Source organism: Theropithecus gelada, chromosome 2, assembly GCF_003255815.1.
Source record: "Theropithecus gelada isolate Dixy chromosome 2, Tgel_1.0, whole genome shotgun sequence".
Taxonomy (NCBI): domain Eukaryota; kingdom Metazoa; phylum Chordata; class Mammalia; order Primates; family Cercopithecidae; genus Theropithecus; species Theropithecus gelada.
In genome coordinates this window covers 106,399,566-106,424,403 of record NC_037669.1, presented here as the reverse complement: position 1 = coordinate 106,424,403, position 24,838 = coordinate 106,399,566, and the positions used below count along the sequence as shown (strand labels likewise).

Here is a 24,838-nt window from a genome sequence, read left to right as displayed (position 1 = left end):
GATCTCAGCTCACTGCAAGCTCCGCCTCCCGGGTTTATGCCATTCTCCTGCCTCAGCCTCCGGAGTAGCTGGGACCACAGGCGCCCGCCACCTCGCCCGGCTAGTTTTTTGTATTTTTTAGTAGAGACGGGGTTTCACCGTGTTAGCCAGGATGGTCTCGATCTCCTGACCTTGTGATCCGCCCGTCTCAGCCTCCCAAAGTGCTGGGATTACAGGCTTGAGCCACCGCGCCCGGCTTGTTCTAACTTCTTAACTCATTTAAGAGATCAGTATTACCCTGCTACCAATGCCAGACAAAGGCACTATCCCTTATGATCATTGATGCAAAAATCCTCAATAAAATACTAGCAAACAAATTCAGTAGCATATCAAAAGAATTATATACCATAGCCAAGTGGGATTTATTCCTGGAATGCAAGGACAGTTCAATATACAACAATTGATCAATGCAATACACCACATTAACAGAATGAAGGGAAAAAAATGATCATCTCAATTAATGCAGCAAAACATTTGACAAACTTCAACACCCTTTCACGACAAAAACACTTAACAAACTTGGAATAGAAAGAAACAACCTCAACATAATAAAAGCCATATATGAAAAACCCACAGCAAACATCACACTCCATGGTGAAAGTCTGAAAACTCTCTAAAATCAAGAACAAGGCAAAGATGCTCAATTTCACCACTTCTATTCAACATAGTTCGGCCGGGCGTGGTGGCTCAAGCCTGTAATCCCAGCACTTTGGGAGGCCGAGACGGGCAGATCACAAGGTCAGGAGATCGAGACCATCCTGGCTAACACGGTGAAACCCTATCTCTACTAAAAAATACAAAAACTAGCTGGGCAGGCGCCTGTAGTCCCAGCTACTTGGGAGGCTGAGGCAGGAGAATGGTGTAAACCCAGGAAGCGGAGCTTGCAGTGAGCTGAGATCCGGCCACTGTACTCCAGCCTGGGCGACAGAGTGAGACTCCGTCTCAAAAAAAAAACAACAAAAAAAAAAAACAAAAACATAGTTGGCTAGGTGCAGTGGCTCACACCTGTAATCTCAACATTTTGGGACACTACTGCCTGGGTATCAGAGAAAGACCCCATCTCTAAAACAAACAAGCTAAAACAAACTAAAAACCACATAGTACTGAAAGTTCTAGCCAGAGCAAGTAAGCAAGAAAAAGAAACAAAAGGCATCCAAATTGGAAAAGAAAGAGTAAAATTATCTGTTTGCAGATGATGTTATTTTATATGTAGAAAATACTAAAGATCTCACAAAAACTAGTAGCATTAAAACTAATACATGAATTTAGCAAAGTATCAGGATACAAAGCAAACAAACAAAAATCAGTTGCATTTCTATACATTAACAAAGAATGATCAGAAAAGGAAAATTACAAAAATCAATTCCATTTACAATGGCATCAAAAGGAAAAAAATACTTGGGAATTAATTTAGCCAAAGAAGTAAAATTCTTGTACAATGAAAACTATAAAACATTGCTGAAAGAAATTTTTTTAAAATATAAACAAGTGGAAACACATCTCATGTTTATGGATTGGAAGACACAAAATTGTTAAAATGTCAATACTACTTAAAGCAATGAACAGACTCAATGCAATTCCTATCAAAATCCCAATGACAATTTTTGCAGAAATAGAAAAACCCATCCTAAAATTCATATGGGATGTCAAAGGACCTTGAATACCTGAAACAATCTTTAAAAAGAAAAATGAAGCTGGAAGATTCACACTCCCTGATTTCAAAACATACCACAGGCTGGGCACGGTGGCTTACACCTGTAATCCCAGCACTTTGGGAGGCCAAGGCAGGCTGATCACCTGAGGTCAGTAGTTTGAGACCAGACTGACCAACATGGTGAAACCTCGTCTCTACTAAAAATACAAAAATTAGCTGAGCATGGTGGAATGCGCCTGTAATTCCAGCTAGTTGGGAGACTGAGGCAGGAGAATCACTTGAATCTAGGAGGCGCAGGTTGCAGTGAGCCAAGACTGTGCCATTGCACTCCAGCCTGGGCAACAGAGTGAGACTCTGTCTCAAACAAAAAAAAAATAAAAATAAGGCCAGGCGCAGTGGCTCACACCTGTAATCCCAGCTGCACAGGAGGCTGAGGCAGATGGATCACCTGAGGTTGGGAGTTTGAGACCAGCCTGACCAACATGGAGAAACCCCATCTCTACTAAAAATACAAAAAATTAGTCAGGCGTGGTGGTGCATGCCTGTAATCCCAGCTACTCAGGAGGCTGAGGCAGGAGAATTGCTTGAACTCAGGAGGCAGAGGTTGTGGTGAGTGGAGATGGCACCATTGCACTCCAGCCTGGGCAAAAAGAGTGAAACTACGTCTCAAAAAAAAAAGAGAGACAGACATGTATACCAATGGAATAGAACAGAGAACCCAGAAATAAACCCTCACACAAATGGCCAAATTATTTTTGCAAGAGTTCCAATGAGGAAAAGACAGACTTTTCAAGTAGTAATATTGGGAAAACTGGATATCCACATGCAAAAGAATAAAGTTTGACCCTTACCTAAAACCATATACCAAATTAACTCAAAATGGATAAAAGATTTTAAGTGTAGGGCCAGACGCGGTGGCTCACACCTGTAATCCCAGCACTTTGGGAGGCTGAGGCAGGCAGATCACCTGAGGTGGGGAGTTCAAGACCAGCCTGACTAACATGGAGAAACCCTGTCTCTACTAAAAATACAAAATTAGCTGGGCATAGTGGCACATGCCTGTAATCCCAGCTACTCGACAGGCTAAGGCAGGAGAATCACTTGAACCCGGGAGGTGGAGGTTGCAGTGAGCTGAGATCGCACCATTGCACTCAGCCTGAGCAACAAGAGTGAAACTCCATCTCAAAAAAAAAAAAAAAAGATTTAAGTGTAGACCTAAAACAATAAAACTCCTAAAAGAACACATAGGGGAATTGCTTCACAACATTGGATTTAGCAGTGATTTCTTGGATATGACACAAAGGCATAGGCAACAAAAGAAAAAATAGACAAATAGTACTTCATGAAAATATTAAAAATCTATGAATCAAAAGACAATATTAACAGAGGAAAAAAGACAACCCACAAAATGGGAGAAAACATTTGACAATTATATAGCTGATAAGGGATTAATATCCAAACTATACATAGAATTCCTGAAACTCAACAACAAAAAACAACTTGATTTAAAAATGGGTAAAAGGTTAGCCATAGTGGCTCATGCCTGTAATTCCAGTGCTTTGGGAGGCTGAGGCAGGAGGATCACTTGAGGCCAAGAGTTCACACCAGCCTGAGCAGCATAGCAAGGCCCTGTCTCTAGAAACGATAAAAAAAAAAAATTAGCCACACATGGTGGCATGCACCTGTAGTCCCAGCTACTTGGGAGGCTGAGGTGGCAGGATTGCCTGAGCCCAGGAATTGAAGGCTACAGTGAGCTATGATCATACCACTGCACTCCAGCCTGGGAGACAGTGAGACCCTGTCTCTAAAAAGAAACAAAACAAAGGCAAAACTCAATGGACAGATTAGATGGACAGATTAGACACAGCTGAGGGCCGGGCACGGTGGCTCACGTCTGTAATCCCAGCATGATGGCTCACAGTTGAGGGCCAGGCATGGTGGGAGACAGTGAAACCCTGTCTCTAAAAAACAAAACAAAAAAAAACAAAAAAAAAAAACAAAAAAAAACCCCAAAACTCAGTGGCCAGATTAGATGGACAGATTAGACACAGTTGAGGGTCAGCCACAGTGGCTCACTTCTGTAACCCCAGAACTTTGGGAGGCTGAGGTGGGCAGATCAGCTGAGGTGAGGAGTTCAAGACCATCCTGGGCAACATGGTGAAACCCTGTCTCTACTAAAAATACAAAAAATTAGCTGGATGTGGTGGCACAAGCCTGTAGTCCCAGCTACTCAGGAGGCTGAGGCAGGAGAATCACTCAAACCAAGGAGGTAGAGGCTGTAGTGAGCCAAGATCACGCCATTGCACTCTAGCCTGGGCAACAGAGTGAGACTCCGTCTCAAAACAAAATAAAATATGGAAGGCACCCATACCTGCATTTTGCATTCTTCATATGTAATTATATTGCCAAAGACAAATTATGTCATCATCTATTGTAAATAACACTTTTTCCCAGACCTACCATAAAGTTTCTGCAATGTATTTGTCTTCCAGTTACAATAAAAATTACTGAGTTGCATCAAAAATAAATAAATTAATTAATAGAATAAAATAAAGTAAACACAGTTGAGGAGAGAATTTTTTTCCTGGAAGCTAGATCTGAAGAAATCATTAGGGACAGAGATAAAGAGGTAGAAAGTAGGAAAGAGAAGTGTGCTAGGCAGAATAACGTCCCCCAGAATTTGTCCACATCCTAATCTCTGGAACCTTAGGTTATATGGAAAAGGGGAGTTAAAGTTGCAGACGAAATTAAGGTTGTTAATTAGCTGACTTTGAGATCGGGAGATTATCCTGGATTATCCAAATGAACACAATGCAATCACAAAGGCTCTTATAAGCGGAAGAAGGAGAGAGAAACAAATAAGATGAGATGAGATGCCTTGTGAGAAACATTGGCCTGATGTTGCTGGTTTTGAAGATGGAGAAGTAAAAATAATGAACCAAGAAATACAGGCAGTTTAAAAGCTGGAAAAGGCTGGGTGCAATGGCTCACGTCTATAATCCCAGCACTTTGGGAGATCAAGGTTGGAGGATCACTTGAGGCCAGGAGTTGGAAACCAGGCTAGGCAACAAAGTGAGACCTCATTTCTACTTAAAAAAAAAAAAAATAGCCAAGCTTGGTGGCTCACACCTGTGAGGTCCCAGCTACTTGGGAGGCTGAGACGGAAAGATCCCTTGAGCCCAGGAGGCCAAGGCTGCGGTGAGTTACGATTGCACCGCTGCACTCCAGCCTGGTCGACAGAGTGAAACTCTGTCTAAAAAAAAAAAAAAAAAAAAAAAAAAAAAAAAAATCTGGAAAAGGCAAAGAAATGGATTCTCCTCTAGAACCTCCAGAAGGAATGTGGTCCTGCTGACACATTCATTTTAGCCCAGTAAAACCCATTTCAAACTTCTGGCCCACAGAACAGTAAAATAACAAATTGTGTTTATTTAAGCCACTGGGTTTGTGATTTGTTACCACAGCAATAAGAGGCATGTAAGATAGAAGGAAACCATTCAACACATATCTAATAAGAAAAATAGAGGAAGTGAAATATTTATAAATGTCTGAGAATTTTCCAGAATTGAAGAGACGAGTTTTCAGACTGAGGTATCTCACCAAGATCTGCACGCTGATCACGTATGAGCTATCTATAACCATATACGTTGTAGTAAAGTATCTAAGACTAAGATAAAGTCTCAAAAGCAGACTGAACCTCAAACATAGGCAAGAACAAGACAACCAGAACACTTTCCAGGAAGGTTACAAATGTCAGTGGTCAACCAATGCTATTAGTATTCAAAGTCGGGCTCTAGGTATGGCCTGTGCTGCTTTAATCTGGGCATTCGTGGGTCCCAGTACATGTTCAGAGAAGAATTTAGACAACGAAGATGGAAGGAAGCTGGTTCCACAGGAAAATATTTTCCTTCTACCTCCTTCTCAGCCTTCTGCTTCAAGGTAAGAAAGGAGCAACAATGGGGGAAGGGGGAAGAAGGAGGACCTCTCCCTAGTAGAACATTTAGGAACTTTTTTCAAATTTCCACCTCCTAGAGATTGTCTAAGATGGATAGAGTTCTTTCATAGCTACATTACCATAATGCCCACATAGACTTTCCTTTTCTGAAAGACAGAAAATCCCCTTCCAGTTACATGCCACACAAGAGCACTTTTATTTTTCTTCTGGAAAAATAGAGTTCAACACCAGCACACTTTATCCATTTGCTTATGGATATCCGGTTTTCCCAACACTACTTGAAAAGTCTGTCTTTTCCCCATTGGTACTCTACATGGAAGACAACCATCCACGATTGTCTTCTCTTGTATTTAGCTTCTATATCCATCCGTCTTTCTGTCCACAGGTGTAATTCTTTCTCTCTACAGGTATGAAACCCAAACCATTGTAGCAAAGTGCCCACCTCCTTTAGCCATAATTTCCCCAACCACCTACTGGATCCAAGGGCTCTAGATTAGGTAAGATGCCAGAAGGCAGCAGGTCAAGGGTGAAAGTAGAATGTGCTTCTCTTCCAGGGAGTCAGTATGGCAGAGAGACAAGAACATGGGATTTGGAGACAGATGGACCTGGGTTTGAATCTTCGTGTCTCACGTTGCTAGTTTTATAAACTTGGATGCACTGCTTAACTTCTCTGAGCTCCGGTTTCCTCATCTGTAAAACAGAACCTACCTTGCAGGGGTGTGAGGATTCAGTAAGAGATGGAGGGAAGCACAGTGCCTGGCACTTGGTAAGAGTGCCAATAAATGTCATCTCTCCTCCTTAGATTATTCCATGACTTTGGATAAGGAGGCACAGAAGAGGACTGAACCAGAGGTGACTTTAAAGGCCAGCATAGGGAAGAGACACAAACTGTACACCTGGTCTAGGCAGTGTAAATGGTTATGAAAGCCTCTCTGGGCACTTGCACACAGGGGTTGACAAATGAATATTCACTGTTCTTAGAGTGGTTTAAGAATTTGCCTGGAAAGCACTGTGACGTTGAGAATGGATAAGGCTCAATGTCCTTGGCACAGAGGTTATCAATCATCTCTCTCATTCCAAGTTCTTGCTCCTCCAACACATTTTCACGAGTAGAAAATTTAAAAATGTATTAGTTAGAAGAGGGTAAGATGGGCCAGGTGAGGTGGCTCACACCTGTAATCCCAGCACTTTAGGAGGCTGAGGCAGGTGGATCACCTGAGGTTAGGAGTTCAAGACCAGCCTGGCTAACATGGTGAAACTCCATCTCTACTAAAAATACAAAAACTAGCCTGATGTGGTGGCGATGCCTGTAATCCCAGTTACTTGGGAGGCTGAGGCAGAAGAATTGATTGAACCTGGGAGGCAGAGATTGCAGTGAGCCAAGATTGCGCCACTGCACTCCAGCCTGGGCGACAGAGTGAGAGTCATCTAAACAAAATTTTAAAATTTTAAAAAGAAATAATAAAGGCCGGGCGCGGTGGCTCAAGCCTGTAATCCCAGCACTTTGGGAGGCCGAGACGGGCGGATCACGAGGTCAGGAGATCGAGACCATCCTGGCTAACACGGTGAAACTCCGTCTCTACTAAAAAATACAAAAAACTAGCCGGGCGAAGTGGCGGGCGCCTGTGGTCCCAGCTACTCGGGAGGCTGAGGCAGGAGAATGGCGTGAACCCGGGAGGCGGAGCTTGCAGTGAGCTGAGATCCGGCCACCGCACTCCAGCCTGGGCGACAGAGCCAGACTCAGTCTCAAAAAAAAAAAAAAAAAAAAAAAAAGAAATAATAAAAACAAAAAGCCCACCCACACTTCTAAAAATAGCTATTTGGCTGGGCATGGTGGCTCACACCTATAATTCCAGAACTTTGGGAGGCCCAGGTGGGAGAATCACTTGAGCCTAGGGGTTTCAGACCAGCCTGGGCAACATAGTGAGATCCCCGTCTCTACAAAAAAACATGTTTAAAAATTAGCCAAATGTGGGGGGAGTGCCTATAGTCACAGTTACTTGGGAGGCTGAGGTGGGAAAATCCCCTAAGCCCAGAGGCCGAGGCTACAGTAATTATGCCACTGCACTCCAGCCTGGACAGCAGAGTGAGTAGCTGTCTCAAAAAAAAAAAAAACCCAAAAACCCCAAACTAAGAAATATGCACAATTATTATATGTTCATTAAAAATAAAACACAACTTTTTAAAAGCCTCAAACTAGAATGCTGGTGATAGAGTTGGGTAAAGTCAAATAAGGAGAAGGAAGGTTGGGGCAGTCAGGGTGAAAACAGGTGTGTCCTCTCGGGGGCCCCGGGACTGTAATCCTATCAGATGACTATCAACGTTCCAGGCTCAGTTTGCATACAGATTTGGGCATGCTTTGCATGGAGACAGAAATATTGGAAAGGAGGTTGGAGCTCTAACTCAGCTTGCCACATTAGCTTCCAGAATTTGCATTCCAGCTCACCCCATCCTCCCAGGCCTCGGAAGGAAGAGCCCAGCGTCTGGACCCCTCTCGGTGATCCCCTCCCCATTCTTCATCTCATCCCTGGGGACATATAGTACAGCAGCAGCAGATAAACCTGGGTTCAGAACAAATCTGGCTTCTGCCTTTTATTGGCTGTCTGACTGTAGGAAGTTACTTCCCCTTATTGCACCTTAGTTAGCTCGTTTATTACGTGAGGGTAAAGCAGTATCTACCTGATGGGGATTGGGAGGATTAAATGAGGTAATCCATTTTTAAAGAGCTTAGAATATACCTGACACATAGCCAATGCTCAACAAATGTTAGCTCTCATTTTATCACAGGCGACCCCAGGCCCTGCCTTGGGGCCCCTCTCATATAGGGCGCACAGGGTTGCTCTCCTTCATCTCACATTCGATGTCCACTACAGGAAGGGGCGTTACTTTCACCATCAAGTGCTCAGGGTTTGGCCAGCACGGGGCAGATCCCACTGCTCTGAATTCAGTGTTTAATAGAAAGGCCTTCCGACCGGTCACCATCAGCGTCCCCACCCAAGTCAACATCTCCTTCACGATGTCTGCGATCCCAGATGTGGTGAGTGCTGACCCTTCTAGCCCTCCTTGGTGTCCTTAACCTTTTCCCAGCCCCTGGCAAGGTGGTCCCCCAAAGCCCTTAGCCAGATTTCTGCTTCCTCCACCACTGCTGGATGGCATTTGCCTGGCATGGGGATCTCAAAGAAGCTCTGTCCAGTGCAGCAGGGTGAGGTATAGCAGCACGTGGAAGAGAATCTTTTCTTCTCACTCTGGCTACATACTAGTGACCAGGTTCTAATCCCAGAGGTTCTGATTAGATGAAACCCAAGCATTGTTTTGTTTTGTTTTTGTTTTTGTTTTTTTGAGATGGAGTCTCACTCTTGCCCAGGCTGGAGTGCAATGGCATGATCTTGGCTCACTGCAACCTCCACCTCCTGGGCTCAAGCGATTCTCCTGCCTCAGCCTCCCGAGTAGCTGGGATTTCAGGCCTGCATCACAACGCCCGGCTAATTTTTGTATTTTGAGTAGAGACAGAATTTCACCATGTTGGCCAAGCTGGTCTCAAACTCCTGACCTCAAGTGATCTGCCTGTCTCGGCCTCCCAAAGTGCTGGGATTATAGGCATGAGCCACCGCACCCAGCCACATCAATATTTTCAAGCTTTCCGAGTTATTCTCATATACAGCCAAGGATGAGAAGGACTACTTTACTCCCGCCCTGCTATGAACTCTCCTGTCCACAGCCTAATACGTCTGTTTTGATAGAGCTTTTGTCCTTGATCACAGATCCCCTTTACATACCTCGGGAGTTGGTAAACAAGCATGGGAAGTGGGGGAGATGAACAGACTTCTTACTGGCAACACGATGGAAATAGGAAATTCTTTTGGCAGGATGAACAGCTGCACCTCTTGTCATCCTTCCTGTGGCTGGAAATGGTATGGACAACACTTTATTCTCTCCCTACAGTTACAGTCAAAAAGGATTTTAAACAAAGATATAATAATTATGAATTTTTATGTCCCTAACATTGCTTTGAAACACATGAAGGAGAAATTGAAAAACTGACCATAATGATGAGGGGCTTTAATACACTGCTTTCAAAAATCAAGGAGAGGCTGGGCACGGTGGCTCAGGCCTGTAATCCCAACACTTTGGGAGGCCAAGGTGGGCAGATCACTTGGGGTCAGGAGTTTGAGACCAACCTGGCCAACATGGTGAAACCCCATCTCTACTGAAAATATAAAAATTAGCTGGGCATGGTGGTGGGCGCCTGTAATCCCAGCTACTTGGAAGGCTGAAGCAGGAAAATCACTTGAATCCGGGAAGCAGAGGTTGCAGTGAGCCGAGATCGTGCCACTGTACTCTAGGCTGGGCGACAAAGTGAGACTCTATCTCAAAGACAAAGTGACAAAGTGAGACTCTATCTCAAAGACAAAACAAAACAAAACAAAAATCTAGGAGAAAAGGAGTAAATATATAGTGATTTTCACAGCACAATTAAGAAGCTTAGTCTAATAAACATGTCAAACTTTGTATCAATGAACATACAAAATTTTTGTCACACACATAAAGTATTCCCCAAAACTGACCACATATTTAACCACAAAAAGGTATCAACGCCAGGCAGAGTGGCACATGCCTGTAATCCCAGCACTTTGGGAGGCCAAGATAGGTGGATTGCTTGAGCCCAGGAGTTTGAAGCCAGCCTGGGCAACATGGCAAAACCTCGTCTCTACAAAAAAATACAAAAATTACCTTGGTATGGTGTTTCACACCTGTAGTCCCAGCTACTGGGGAGGCTGAGATGGGAGGATCACTTGAGCCCGGGAGGTCAAGGCTGCAGTGAGCCATAATTGTGCCACTGCACTGTAGCCTGGGCAACAGAGTGAGACCCTATCTTTAAAAAAAAAAAAAAAAAGGCTGGGCACAGTGGCTTACACCTGTAATCCCAGCAATTTGGGAGGCCGAGGCCGGTGGATCACCTGAACTCAGGAGTTCAAGACCACCCTGGGCAATACGGTGAAATACCGTCTCTACTAAAATACAAAAAATTAGCCAGGCGTGGTGACACGTGCCTATAGTCCCAGCTACTCAGGAGGCTGAGGCACAAGAATCACTTGAGCTGGGGAGACAGAGGTTGCAGTTGGCCGAGCACCACTGTGCTCTAGCTTGGGCTACAGAGTGAGACTGCATCTCAAAAAAAAAAAAGAAAGAAAGAAAACCTTGTTTCTTGAGAATTTAAAATTAAATTTCCAAATATTTGAGGCAAAGGAGAAATTAAAGCAATTAAGTAGAAATTATGAAGTAATTAGAAATGAAAATTATATATATGAAAATCTATGGAATGTAATCAAAGCATAACCCAGTGGAAAATTTATATCTTAATTGCATTGATAAGAAAACAAGGTGTGTGGGAGGATGGGGGGAAATAAAAGTGAATGAATTGAGTTTCCAACCTGAAAAGCCTGCCTCATGGTTGGGCTTGGTGGTTCACGCCTATAATCCCAGCTCTTTGGGAGGCCTAGCCAGGTGGATCACTTGAGGTCAGGAGTTCAAGACCAGCCTGGCCAACATGGTGAAACTCCATCTCTACCAAAAATATAAAAAAATTAGCTGGGTGGTGACCGGGCGCAGTGGCTCACGCCTGTAATCCCAGCACTTTGGAAGGCCGAGGTGGGCAGATCACGAGGTCAGGAGATCAAGACCATCCTGGCTAACACGGTGAAACCCCATCTCTACTAAAAATACAAAAAATTAGCAGGGTGTGGTGGTGGGCGCCTGTAGTCCCAGCTACTCGGGAGGCTGAGGCAGGAGAATGGCGCGAACCTGGGAGGCAGAGGTTGCAGTGAGCCGAGATTGCACCACTGCACTCCAGCCTGGGTGACAGTGCAAGACTCCATCTCACAAAAAAAATAATAATAATAAAATAAAATAAAATAAATTAGTCAGGTGGTGGCACGCAGCTGTAATCTCAGCTACTCAAGAGGCTGAGGCAAGAGAATCGCTTGAACCCAGGAGGCAGAGGTTTTATATCTATATCAGTGAGCTGAGATCACGCCACTGCACTCCAGCCTGGGTGACAGTGCAAGACTCCATCTCATAAAAAATAATAATAATAATAATAAAATAAAATAAATTAGTCAGGTGGGGGCACGCACCTGTAATGCCAGCTACTCAAGAGGCTGAGGCAGGAGAATCGCTTGAACCCGGGAGGCAGAGGTTTTATATCTATATCAGTGAGCTGAGATCACGCCACTGCACTCCAGCCTGGGTGAGAGCGAGACTCCATCTCAAAAAATAAAAATAAAAAGAAAAGAAAAGAAAATAATGGAAAAAAAAAAAAAAAAGCCTGCTTGGAGGAAAGGGAGGAAGGAGCTGGAGAAAGATAATACAATTACCTAACCTCACTCTCAAAGTGTGGTTCCCAGACCACCAGCGCTGGCTGATCAAAATTCATGAAGAAATGGTCCTAGGCAGGTTCGATTTTATCTATGATTCTCATTTCTTGAAAAAAAGCAAGTAAATTTAATAAAATATTAATGCCACAAAGTTGGGTTGTAGATACGTAGATGTTTGTCATAATATTTTATATATTTTTCTATATGCTTGAAGTATTTCATAACTTTTTTTAAAAAAGAAGAAATTAAAAGGCAGGAGAAAATAACTCCAATTCATCTCAGGCTCTCAACTCTCCTCCACCTGGGCTCTAGGTTTGGGATAACCCATTTATCAGCTGGAACCCAGAGGAGCGTGAGGGCATCACGAAGATGAGTATGGCAGCCAAGAACCTGTGGCTCCCAGACATTTTCATCATTGAACTGTGCGTATCAAGGGCTGGTCACGTCCTATCTCCTGGTAGCCATAGAGATCACAGTTTACCACTGGGGCCACTGTAAGTGCTCTTTAGATGGCTAAGAAACAACCAGAGAGATAAGAAGAGAAACTGGGCTGGGCGCAGTGGCTCATGCCTGCAATCCCAGCACTTTGGGAGGCCAAGGTGGGTGGATCACTTGAGTTCAGGAGTTTGAGACCGGCCTGGGCAACATGGTGAAACCTCATCTCTTAAAAAAAAAAAAAAAAAAAATTAGCCAGGCCTGGTGGTGTGCCTGTAGTCCCAGCTACTTGGGAGGCTGAGGCTGAGACAGGAGGATAATTTGAGTCCAGGACATGGAGGTTGCAGTGAGCTGAAAGCATGCCACTCTACTACAGCCTGGGTGAAAGAACAAGATCCTGTCTCAAAAAAAAAAAAAAAGAGAGAGAGAGAGAGAAACCGCAGCACCTGCCTCTTGCCTTATCTCTCCTCTAGCACGGATGTGGATAAGACCCCAAAAGGCCTTACAGCATATGTAAGTAATGAAGGTCACATCAAGTATAAGAAACCCATGAAGGTGGACAGTATCTGTAACCTGGACATCATCTACTTCCCCTTTGACCAGCAGAACTGCACACTCACCTTCAGCTCATTCCTCTATACAGGTGAGTTGCAGTGGGATCTCAGGGATAGAGTGAATGAGAGCAGCCAACAAATATAAAGAAACTATGAGTAAATTGTGACCAAGGAGTATGGGTAGGGAGAAGAATAAGGCTCTATGGATGCTAAAAGATTTTTCATAAAGGCAGAACCCAAGTCTGTCTTGTTTCTTACCATTCCAAGCTCTTGGTAAGTCTCCTGGCACATGGGAGGCACTCAAAACTATTTGTTGAAAGAAAGGATGGAAAAAGAGAGCAGTTGAGCCACCAGGACACTATATCCTTGAAAAATGATTCAGATGGTTCTCATTTTCAGTGGACAGCATGTTGCTGGACATGGAGAAAGAAGTGTGGGAAATAACAGACACATCCTGGGACATCCTTCAGGCCCATGGAGAATGGGAGCTCCTGGGCATCAACAAGGCCACTGCAAAGCTGTCCAGGGGAGGCAACCTGTATGATCAGATTGTGTTCTTTTTTTTTTTTTTTTTTTTTTTGAGACGGAGTCTTGCTCTGTCGCCCAGGCTGGAGTGCAGTGGCCGGATCTCAGCTCACTGCAAGCTCCGCCTCCTGGCTTCACGCCATTCTCCTGGCTCAGCCTCCAGAGTAGCTGGGACTACAGGCGCCCACCACCTCGCCCGGCTAGTTTTTTGTATTTTTTAGTAGAGACGGGGTTTCACCGTGTTAGCCAGGATGGTCTCGATCTCCTGACCTAGTGATCCGCCCGTCTCGGCCTCCCAAAGTGCTGGGATTACAGGCTTGAGCCACCGCGCCCAGCCGATCAGATTGTGTTCTATGTGAGCTTGGAGGCTCTTGCTCTTTCCTTCCTCCCGCGCTTTTACCCTTGCCTAGAATGTCCATCGAATGTGTATCTCCCAAGTTTCAGGGTCTCCCAGTGTTACCCTCTCTCCTGGCTTCCCAGCCTCATTCTCCATCCTAAAGCTCACGGCTCTGGCCTAACTGTCTCTTCACAGGTTCTATACCAGATTCTAAAGCTGCATTCCACACAGCTCCAGATCCCAGGTGATATCAGGCCAAAGAAAAAGGCAGAGACAGAAACTGTCACTGCCATTCCTGGATTTGAGGGTTTCTCTGACCCCATAACTACTTACTGCCCTCTTCTACCCCACCAGGTGGCCATCAGGTGCAGGCCCAGCCTCTATGTCATAAACCTTCTCATGCCCAGTGGCTTTCTGGCTGCCATCGATGCCCTCAGCTTCTACTGCCAGTGAAAAGTGGGAAACGTGTCCCATTCAAGATAATGCTCCTGCCGGGGTACAACATCTTCCTGCTCATGATGAATGACTTGCTCCCCACCAGTGGCACCCCCCTCATCGGTATGGATGTTCCTCCCACCTTTTGGAAGAGAAGAGTGGGAACTAACTCAGGAAGGGAGGTATACTGGGAAAAGGAGGCCGTATGCCTGCCAGGGTGGGATTGGAAGAGAAGAAAGAAATTCTAGGTGGTGCCTCTGGCCCTCACCAGGCCCCCCTTCCCTCCAGGGGTCTACTTTGCCCTGTGCCTCTCCCTGATAGTGGGCAGCCTGCTGGAGACCATCTTCATCACCCACCTGCTGCACGTGGCCACCACCCATCTCCCACCCCTGCCTCAGTGGCTCTACTCCCTGCTGCTCCACTGCACCAGCCCAGGGAGATGCTGTCCCACTGCACCCCAGAAGGGAAATAAGGGCCTGGGTCTCACCCCCACCCACCTGCCTGGTGAGGGAAGTCACACTTCCCCTTCCCCCACCTCCACTTCTCTGCTCCTGCCTCCTTCCCTGTCTCCCTCCCTGTATAGGTGACATTTGCAGCCCGTGGCTGAGTCTCTGTCTTTCTGTAAGTGTGAAGGAGCCAGAAGTATCAGCAGGGCAGATGCCAGGCCCTGGGAAGGCAGAGCTGACAAGGGGCTCAGAATGGACAAGGGCCCAGTGGGAACATGAGGCCCAGAAGCAGCACTCGGTGGAGCTGTGGGTGCAGTTCAGTCACGCGATGGACGCCCTGCTCTTCCGCCTCTACCTGCCCTTCATGGCCTCCTCCATCCTCGCTGTCATATGCCTCTGGAACACCTAGGCAGGTGCTCAGCTGCCAACTTCAGTCTGGAGCTTCTTTCTCTTGCCTCCAGGGGACAGCCAGGTCTCCCCCCTTTCCTGAGTACCAACTATCATATTCCCAAAGATGACTGAGTCTCTGCTGTATTCCATGTATCCCAACCCAGTCCTGCTGATCAGTTCCAATCCCAGACATTTCTCCCTGTTCCTGCATTCTGTTGGCTTCCTTCAGTCTTATCATATGGTTCTAGGTCCCCCTTATGTCACCTGTGCAGCAGACTATACCTCTTCTGTCCACTAACTTGCCCAATAAATCATTCTGCAGAGATTTCTGGCTCTTTGTCAGGTCAGAGGGTAGAAACTAACCACCCAGGTGTAGTGGCTCATGCCTATAATCCCAACACTTTGGGAGGCCGAGGCAGGTGGATCACCTGAGGTCAGGCTTTAGAGACTAGCCTGGCCAACATGGAGAAACCTCATCTCTACAAAAAATACAAAAAAATTGGCCGGGCGTAGTGGCACATGCTTGTAATCCCAGCTACTTGGGAGGCTGAGGCAGAAAAATCGCTTGAACCCAGGAGGCAGAGGTTGCAGTGAGCCGAGATCGCGCCACTGCACTCCAGCCTGGGCAACAAGAGCGAAACTCAGAAAAGAAAAGGAGAGAAGAGGGGAGGGGAGGAGAGGGGAGGGGAGGGGAGGAGAGGGGAGAGGAGGGGAGGGGAGGGGAGACTAACCAGAACTGATAGTTTTAAAACATAACCTGTACATTTATTTGACTCTTTGTGATAAAGCTTTGATGTCATCAGGGACGATCCTCTCTCCCAAGACCGAAGTGACAACTGTTGGGTTTGAGAAGTGTTAATTCTCTTAGGTGTTTTCAGACATATTGTCTTACTAGTAGATTCTTTTGCTTTACCTTTTCCATTATCTTGTACTGATCTCATTTTAGCACTCTCTTAATTTATTATGTTTCATGTTACTCTTTTTCTGGTTTTCCAAGTTGAATTCTCCATTAAAGTGGTCTCAGTCTTTCTATTGATTTTACTCAGAACAGCTTTAGCTGTATCCCATAGGTTTTAGAATAAGGTGATCTCCTCTTCATTACTTTGTAGACAATTCATAATTTGTTTTAATTCTCTCTGATATAAAGGCTATTTGGGGCCAGATGCAATGGCTTATGCCTATAATCCCTATACCTTGGGAGGCTGAGGTGGGAGAGTTGTGTGAGCTCAGGAGTTCAAGACCTGCCTGGGCAACATAGCGAGACCCCATCTCTACAAAAAAATAAATACATAAATTAGCCAGGCATGTATGGTATACACCTGTAGTGCCACTGTACAGGAGGCTGAGGTAAGATGATTGCTTGAGTCCAGGAGGTCAGTGCTACAATCAGTTCTGATTGTTCTACTGCACTCCAGCCTGAGTGACAAAGCAAGACCCTGTCTCGAAAAAAATAAAAATAGAAATAAAGACTATTTGGGAGAATGTGTCTTCATATCCATGGATAAGGGATTTTTGTTATTGTTATCTTTTCACTGTTAATTTCTAGTTTCTTGGTTTATGATCAGAGAGCGTGGTGTATAAACTTAAACCTTTTTGGATTTATAAAACTTTCTTGGCCAGGTGCGGTGGCTCTTGCCTGTAATCCCAGCATTTTAGGAGGCCGAGGTGGATGGATCGTGAGATCAGGAGTTCGAGACAGCCTGGCCAATATGGTGAAACCCCATCCCTATTAAAAATGCAAAAATTAGCTGGGCATGGTAGCGCATGCCTGTAGCTCCAGCTGCTCAGGAGGCTGAGGCAGAAGAATCACTTGAACTCAGGAAGCGGAGGTTGCAGTGAGCCAAGATCGCACCACTGTACTCCAGCCTGGGAGACACAGCAAGACTCTGTCTCAGGGGCAAAAAAAAAAAAAAAAAAAAAAAAAAGCTTTCTCTCTGGCTGAATGCATGATTGGTTCTGTAACAAGCTTTGTTTCAGGACATTTAAAAAGTATATATTTGAGTTTTTCAGTGTTCTGTCTTTAAAAAAAAAGTATATATTCTCTATATATGCATCTACTAAATAGAGCTTATTTATTACATTATTCGAATCCTCTATATAATAGCTTATTTTTGTCTACGTGGTCTGTTAAAGTTCTGTATCCGTGTTCTCCGGGTACTTGTAGTTTTCCTTTTATATGCTTGACAGCTATGTTATTTGATGCATAAAAGTGTATGGTTATTATATCTTCTTGAATTGTGCCTGATTTTATCCTCATATATTGCCACTGCTTGTTCTGTTCAATGTGTTTTGAGCATGATTTCCATTTGTAGGATAGTGTTGCAAATCTTGCTTTTGCCTCGTATATTTTTGCACATCTCTTTCATTAATTCTTGCTTCATTTTTGGAAGAGTAATATACATACGGGGTACAAATATCAAAAGGTACAATACAGTCTGGGCACAGTGTTTCATGCCTGTATAAAAATAAAAATAATAGACTAGCCTGGCCAATATGGTGAAACTCCATCTCTACTAAAAATACAAAAACTAGCAGGTGGCACACACCTGTAGTCCCAGCTACTTGGGAGGCTGAGGCAGGAGAATCACTTGAGCCCAGGAGGCAGAGGTTGCAGTGAGCCAAGATTGTGCCACTGCACTCCAGCCTGGGCAATAGAGGGAGACTCCATCTCAAAAATAAATAAATAAACAAAATTTTTTTAAAAATTAAAATTAAAAAATAAATAAAATAAAATAAAAAGATAACAGCCCTTTCCCAAAACAAACCTCCTTCTTGCCTGGGGACTATACTGCTTTTGTAGGACTAACAAACTAGCCAAAAGATTAGAAATTATGGTTTAGGAGTCATGCAGGTGGAGGCTACAAAATTCTTACCTTCCCTAAACTGCTCCTAAGATCAGTGTTTAAGGTATTTTGCAGACCCTGCACTTAATGGATCAGCTGGCCAGCAAGATTGATAAACTGGCTCATCTGATCTTGTGGCCCTGACCCAGGAACTGACTCAGCACAAGAGGACAGCTTCGACATCCCATGATTTCATCTCTGATCTGACCAATCAGCACTCCTGGCTCACTGGCTTCCCCCAACCCACCAAGTTGTCTTTAAAAACTCTGATCCCCGAATGCTCAGGGAGGCTGATAAAATTCCAGTGTCCCACACAGCCGGCTCTGCATGAATTACTCTTTTTCTATTGCAATTTCCCTGTCTTGATAAATTGGCTCTGTCTAGGCAGCAGGCAAGGTGAACCCAGTGGCGATTACAGATTCTTGAATGTGCGTTTTCACTAATCTTCTCTGTGTCTCAGTGACCTTTTCCGATGTGAATATTTAAATCTTTCTTCTGCTTGGGGAACTTTTTCTAGGATATAAGTAACACTCTACTTACTCTCTTCCATCTGTTCTTTTTCTGTTCAGGCATTTCTGCTGTTCACAAGTTGGGTTCCATGGATCTGTTTTCGAAACTGTCTTTCTCTCTTCCAGCTTCCATTTTTCTGTGGCTTGGCTTTGTGTTGTGACCAATCTTTCAGACACCAATTCAGTTTTCAGGAGTGACCATTTCTATTCTCAGTTCATCTACTTAATGTTTTCATTAAAAATGTTTTTTAATTTCATAAAGTCTTTTTTTATTTTTTATTTTTTGAAATGGAGTCTTGTTCTATTGCCCAGGCTGGAGTGCAGTGGCACAATCTTGGCTCACTGCAACCTACACCTCCTGGGTTCAAATGATTCTCCTGCCTCAGCCTCCCAAAGTAATAATAATCCCAGTGTAGCTGGGATTACAGGTGCACGCCACCGTACTGGCTAATTTTGTATTTTTAATAGAGATGGGGTTTCACCTTTTTGGCCAGGTTGGTCTTGAACTGCTGACCTCAGGTGACCCACTTGCCTCGGCTTCCCAAAGTGCTGGGATTACAGGCATGAGCCACTGCATCCAGCCTCATGAAGTCTTTTAAGTGTTCTAATCACATGTCCTAGAAATTATCTTCCCTCCTTTCTTAATCCTACTTCAGAAGGAGTCCTTGTCCTCAATATTCATATTGGTCATTGACATGGTTTATTTTATTTTATTTTATTTCATTTCATTTCATTTATAGAAATGCAGTCTTGCTCTGTCTCTCAGGCTAGAGTGCAGTATAATCACAGTTTGGTTTTTTTTTTTTTTTTTCTGAGACGGAGTCTCGCTCTGCCGCCCAGGCTGGAGTGCAGTGGCCAGATCTCGGCTCACTGCAAGCTCTGCCTCCCAGGTTCATGCCATTCTCCTGCCTCAGCCTCCCGAGTAGCTGGGACTACAGGTGCCCGCCACCTCGCCTGGCTAGGTTTTTGTATTTTTTAGTAGAGACGGGGTTTCACCGTGTTAGCCAGGATGGTCTCGATCTCCTGACCTCGTGATCCACCCGTCTCGGCCTCCCAAAGTGCTGGGATTACAGGCTTGAGCCACCGCGCCCAGCCTCACAGTTTTAATATGAGCCTTTAAATGTTACCTTTTTCAAAACATGGGTTTTTCATTTTTCATAAATTACAAGTTTATAGACACAGTGAGAGAAGGAATCTCTCAATTAAAAAATTAAGGTGCATAACTTTACACCAATCATGATAAAATGTTAAATAAACTTAAGTAGATTCTAATAATTTGAAATAGCTTCCCACAAGCATTGACAGCTTCAATGGTAAATTTTACCAAATACTTAAAGAAGAATTAATACCAATTCTACACAGTCTCTTTCAGAAATTAAAAGAAGAGGGAACATTTTGCAACTCATTCTATGAGGCCAGTATTATTATCCAGATACTAAAACCAGACAAAGATGTTATATTAAAAAAAAAAAAAAAAAAAACTACAGACCAATATCTCATATGAATATAGATGTAAAAATCCTCAACAAAATACTAGCAAACTGGCCGGGCACAGTGGCTCACGCCTGTAATCCCAACACTCTGGGAGACCAAGGCCCGTGGATCACCTGAGGTCAGGAGTTCAAGACCAGCCTGGCCAACATGCAAAACCCCATCTCTATTAAAAATACAAAAAAAAAAAATTAACCAGGCATGGTGGCGTGCACCTGCAATCCCAGCTACTTGGGAGGCTGAGGCCGGAGAAACACTTGAACCCAGGAGGCAGACGTTGCAGTGAGCCAAGATCACACCACTGCACTCTGGCCTGGGCAACAGAGCGAGACTGTCTAAAAAATACATATATCTATACTAGCAAACTGAATCCAGTAACACACAAAAAGGATTATATGCAATGAACAAGTGGAACTCATCCCAAGAATACAAGGTTGGTATAATATCAGAAAATCAATTAATGTAATACACTATATTAAGAGAACAAAACCCACACGATCATTTTAATAGGTGCAGAAAAAGCATTTGACAAAATCCAAAACCTTTTATGATTAAAAAATAACACCCAACAAACTAAAAATAAAATAACTTCCTCAATCTGTTAAAGGGCATATATGAAAAATCTATAGCTAACATCATATCAAATGGCAAAAAATTGAATCTTTTTCCCCTAAAAGTGAGAACAAGACAAGAATATTTATTCTCTCCACCTTTATACAACATTGTACTTAACATTATTCAGGGCAGGCCAGGTGCAGTGGCTCATGCCTTCCAGCACTTTTGGAGGCCAAGGTGAGTGGATCACTTGAAGTCAGGAATTGGAGACCAGCCTGGCCAACATGGTGAAACCCCATCTCTACTAAAAATACAAAAATTAGCCAAGCATGGTGGTGGGCCCCTGTAATCCCAGCTATTCGGGAGGCTGAGGCAGGAGAATTGCTTTAACACAGGAGGTGGAGGTTGTGGTGAGCCGAGATCTCACCACTGCACTCCAGCCTGGGCGACAGAGCGAGACTCAGTCTAAAAAAAAAAAAAAAAAAAAAAAGGAAAAATAAATAAAAAGGCATCCAGACTGAAAAGAAGTAAAGCAATCTCTGTTTGCAGATGATATGATCTTAGAAATAGAAAATCCCAAGGAATTCACTAAAAATCTACTAGAACTAATAAATGAGTTCAGCAAGGTTACAGGACACAAGATCAACATACCAAAAGTATTGTATTTATATATACTAGCAATAAACAAACTGAAAATAAAATTAAGAATCATTTTTTAAAAAAATAAGGCATTTAGGGATAAACTTCACAAAAGATGTGCAACACTTGTATACTGAAAACTAAAAAACATTGTTGAAAAAAAGTAAAGAAGATCTAAATAAATGGAAAGATAAGCTATACCATGTTTAAGATTTGGAAAGCTTAAATCCTGTGAAGATGCCAGTACTCCCCAAATTGATCTACAGATTCAATGCAATCTGTATCAAAATCTTGGCTGCCTTTTTTTTTTTTTTTTTTTTTTTGCAGAAATTGACAAGCTGATTCTAAAATTCATATAGAAATTCAAGAGGCCTGCATGCTTTAGCATCCTGGTGCTGCTATACTGTAGAGCCCGTGTGGTCCCTTAGCCAAGCCGCCTGAGGAAACCCAGACCCAAAACCAACCGATGGAGGAAGAAGAGGTTGAGATGTTTGCCTTTCAAGCAGAAGCTGTCCAGTTGATGTCACTGATCATCAATACTTTCTACTTGAACAAAGAAATCTTTCTTGTAATCCCAGCACTTTGGGAGGCCGAGACGGGTGGATCACGAGGTCAGGAGATCGAGACCATCCTGGCTAACATGGTGAAACCCCGTCTCTACTAAAAAATAACAAAAAACTAGCCGGGCGATGTGGCGGACGCCTGTAGTCCCAGCTACTCGGGAGGCTGAGGCAGGAGAATGGCGTGAACCTGGGAGGCGGAGCTTGCAGTGAGCTGAGATCCGGCCACTGCACTCCAGCCTGGGCGACAGAGCAAGACTCCATCTCAAAAAAAAAAAAAAAAAAAGAAAAGAAATCTTTCTGAGAGAGCTCATTTCAGCTTTTTTTTTTTTTTTTTAGCTTTTTATTTTTATTTTGGACACAGCATCTCACTCTGTCACCCAGTCTGAAATGCAGTGGGGTGATCTCAGCTCACTGCAGCCTCCACCTCCCAGGCTCAAGTGATTCTCATACCTCAGCCCCTGACTAGCTGGGACCATAGGCATGTCCGTCATGCCTGTATAACTTTCTGTATTTTGGGTAGAGACGGGGTCTCACCATATTGCCCAGGGGGGTTTCACCATATTACCCAGGCTGCTATTGAACTCCTGATCTCAAGCGATCCACCCACCGTGGCCTCCCAAAGTGCTAGGATTACAGGAGTGAGCCACAGTGCCTGGCTCAAGAGAGCTCATTTCAAATTCATCAGATGTTTTGGACAAAATCTGATATGAAAGCTTGATGGATCCCAGTAAATTAGACTCTGGAAAAGAGCTCCACATTAATCTTATACCAAACAAACAAGATCAAACCCTTACTATTAGGGTACTGAAATTGGAATGGCCAAGGCTGACTCGATCAATAACCTTGGTACTGTCGCCAATCTGAGACCAAAGCATTCGTGGAAGTTTTCCAGGCTGTATAGAATCTCTATGATTGGCCAGTTCGGTGCTGGTTTTTATTTTGCTTATTTGGTTGCCGCGAAAGTAACTGTGATCACAAAACATAAACATGAGCAGCATGCGTGGGAGTTCTCCTCAGGGGAATCACTCACAGTCAGGACTGACACAGTGAACCTAAGGGGCATGGAGCAAAGGGCACCCTGCACCTGAAAGAAGACCTAACTGAGTATTTGGAGGAAAGAAGAATGAAAGAGATTGTGAAGAAACATTCTCAGTTTATTGGCTATCCTATTACTCTTTCTGTGGAGAAGAAACGTGATAAAGAAGTCAGCGATGATGAGGCTGAAGAAAAGGAAGATAAGAGGAAGAAAAAGAAAAAGAGTCCAATGACAAACCTGAAATTGAAGATGTTGGTTCTGATGAAGAAGAAGAAAAGAAGGATAATGGCAAGAAGAAGAAGAAAAGTAAGGAAGAGTACATTAATCAAGAGAAGTACATTGATCAAGAACTCAACAAAACAAAGTCTACCTGGACCAGAAATCCTGACACTATGATTAATGAGGAGTATGGAGAGTTCCATCAGAGCTTGACCAATGACTGGGAGGATCATCTGGCGATGAAGCACTTTTCAGTTGAAGGATAGCTGGAATTTGGAATTCTTCTTCTTTTTGTTTCAAGACGTGTCCTTTTGACCTATTTGAAAACAGAAAGAAAAAGAACAACATTCGGTTGTATGTATACAGAGTTTTCATCAAGGGTAACTGTGAGGAGCTAATCCCTGAATATCTGAACTTCATTAGAGGGGTGATGAACTCAGAGGATCTCGCTCTAAATGTTTTTTCTGAGATGTTGCAACAAAGCAACATTTTGAAAGTTATTAGGAAGAATTTGGTCAAAACATACTTAGAACTCTTTGCCGAACTGGCAGAGGATAAAAAGAACTACAAAAGGTTCTACGAGGAGTTCTCTAAAAACATAAAGCTTGGAATATATAGACTCTTAAAATCAGAAGAAGCTTTCAGCACTGTGGAGATACTGCACATGTGCCTCTGATGATGAGATAGTTTATCTCATTGCGTTTTCCAGAATGAAGGCAAACCAGAAACATATCTACTACACCACAGGTGAGACCAAGGACCAGGTAGCCAGCTCAGCCTTTGTGGAATGTCTTCAGAAGCGGCTTAGAAGTGATCTATATAATCGAGTCCATTGATGAGTACTGTGTCCAGCTGCTGAAGGAATTTGAGAGTAAGACTGTGGTGTCAGTTGCCAAAGAGGGTTTGGAACTTCCAGAAGATGAGGAAGAAAAAAAGAAACAGGAAGAGAAATAAACAGTTTGAGAACCTCTGCAAAATCATGAAAGACATGTTGGAGAAAAAAGTCAAAAAGGTGGTTGTGTCAAACTGGTGACATCCCCATGCTGTATTGTCACAAGCACATGTGGCTGGACAGCGAACACAGAAAGAATTATGAAAGCTCAAGCTCTAGGAGACAACTCAACAGTGGGCTACATGGCAGCAAAGAAACACCTGAAGATAAACCCTGACCATTCACGATTGAGACCTTAAGGCAAAAGGCAGAGGCCGATAAGAATGACAAGTCGGTGAAGGATCTGGTCATCTTGCTTTACAAAACTGCACTCCCATCTCCTGACTTCAGTCTGGAAGATCCTCAGACACATACAAGATCTATAGGAAGATCAAACTTGGTCTGGGTATTAATGAAGATGATCCTACTGCTATAACTGAAGAAATGCCGCCCCTCAGAAGAGGTGATGACACATCATGCATGGAAGAAGTAGGCAGCTCTGGCTGAGGAATGACTTGTACACATGTTCAATACTCTATCTTCATTGTCTCCGATAATATATTTTCAAGGATTATTTTAGTTATTTTTGTTAACATTTAAAAAGTCTGTATAGTGGCCAGGCACGGTGGCTCACACCTGTAATACCAGCACTTTGGGAGGCTGAGGTGGGCAAATCACCTGAGGTCAGGAGTTAGAGACCAGCCTGGCCAACATGGCAAAACCCAATCTTTACTAAAAATACAAAATATTAGCCGGGTGTGGTGGTGTGCACATGTAATCCCAACTACTCAGGAGGCTGAGGCAGGAGAATCGTGTGAACCCAGGAGGTGGAGGTTGCTGTGAGCTGAGATCACTCCATTGCATTCCAGTCCGGGAGAAAGTGCGAGACTCTGTCTTAAAAAAACAAAAAA

General features: G+C 43.8%; 1 protein-coding gene and 1 pseudogene across 1 annotated transcript; both read left to right on the top strand.

Moving 5' to 3' along the window:
* The first annotated feature begins 5,562 nt into the window (after window positions 1–5,562).
* On the top strand, window positions 5,563–15,160 carry LOC112619175 (5-hydroxytryptamine receptor 3E-like). Its single transcript, XM_025377077.1, is given in 10 exon segments — window positions 5,563–5,629; window positions 8,519–8,682; window positions 9,512–9,556; window positions 12,332–12,441; window positions 12,928–13,097; window positions 13,408–13,568; window positions 14,225–14,312; window positions 14,315–14,428; window positions 14,594–14,809; window positions 14,931–15,160. Coding segments are annotated over 10 exon segments (1,365 nt in total).
* A 3,803-nt stretch (window positions 15,161–18,963) lies between these two features.
* Window positions 18,964–24,434, top strand: LOC112619358 (annotated as a pseudogene).
* The last annotated feature ends 404 nt before the right edge of the window (window positions 24,435–24,838 follow it).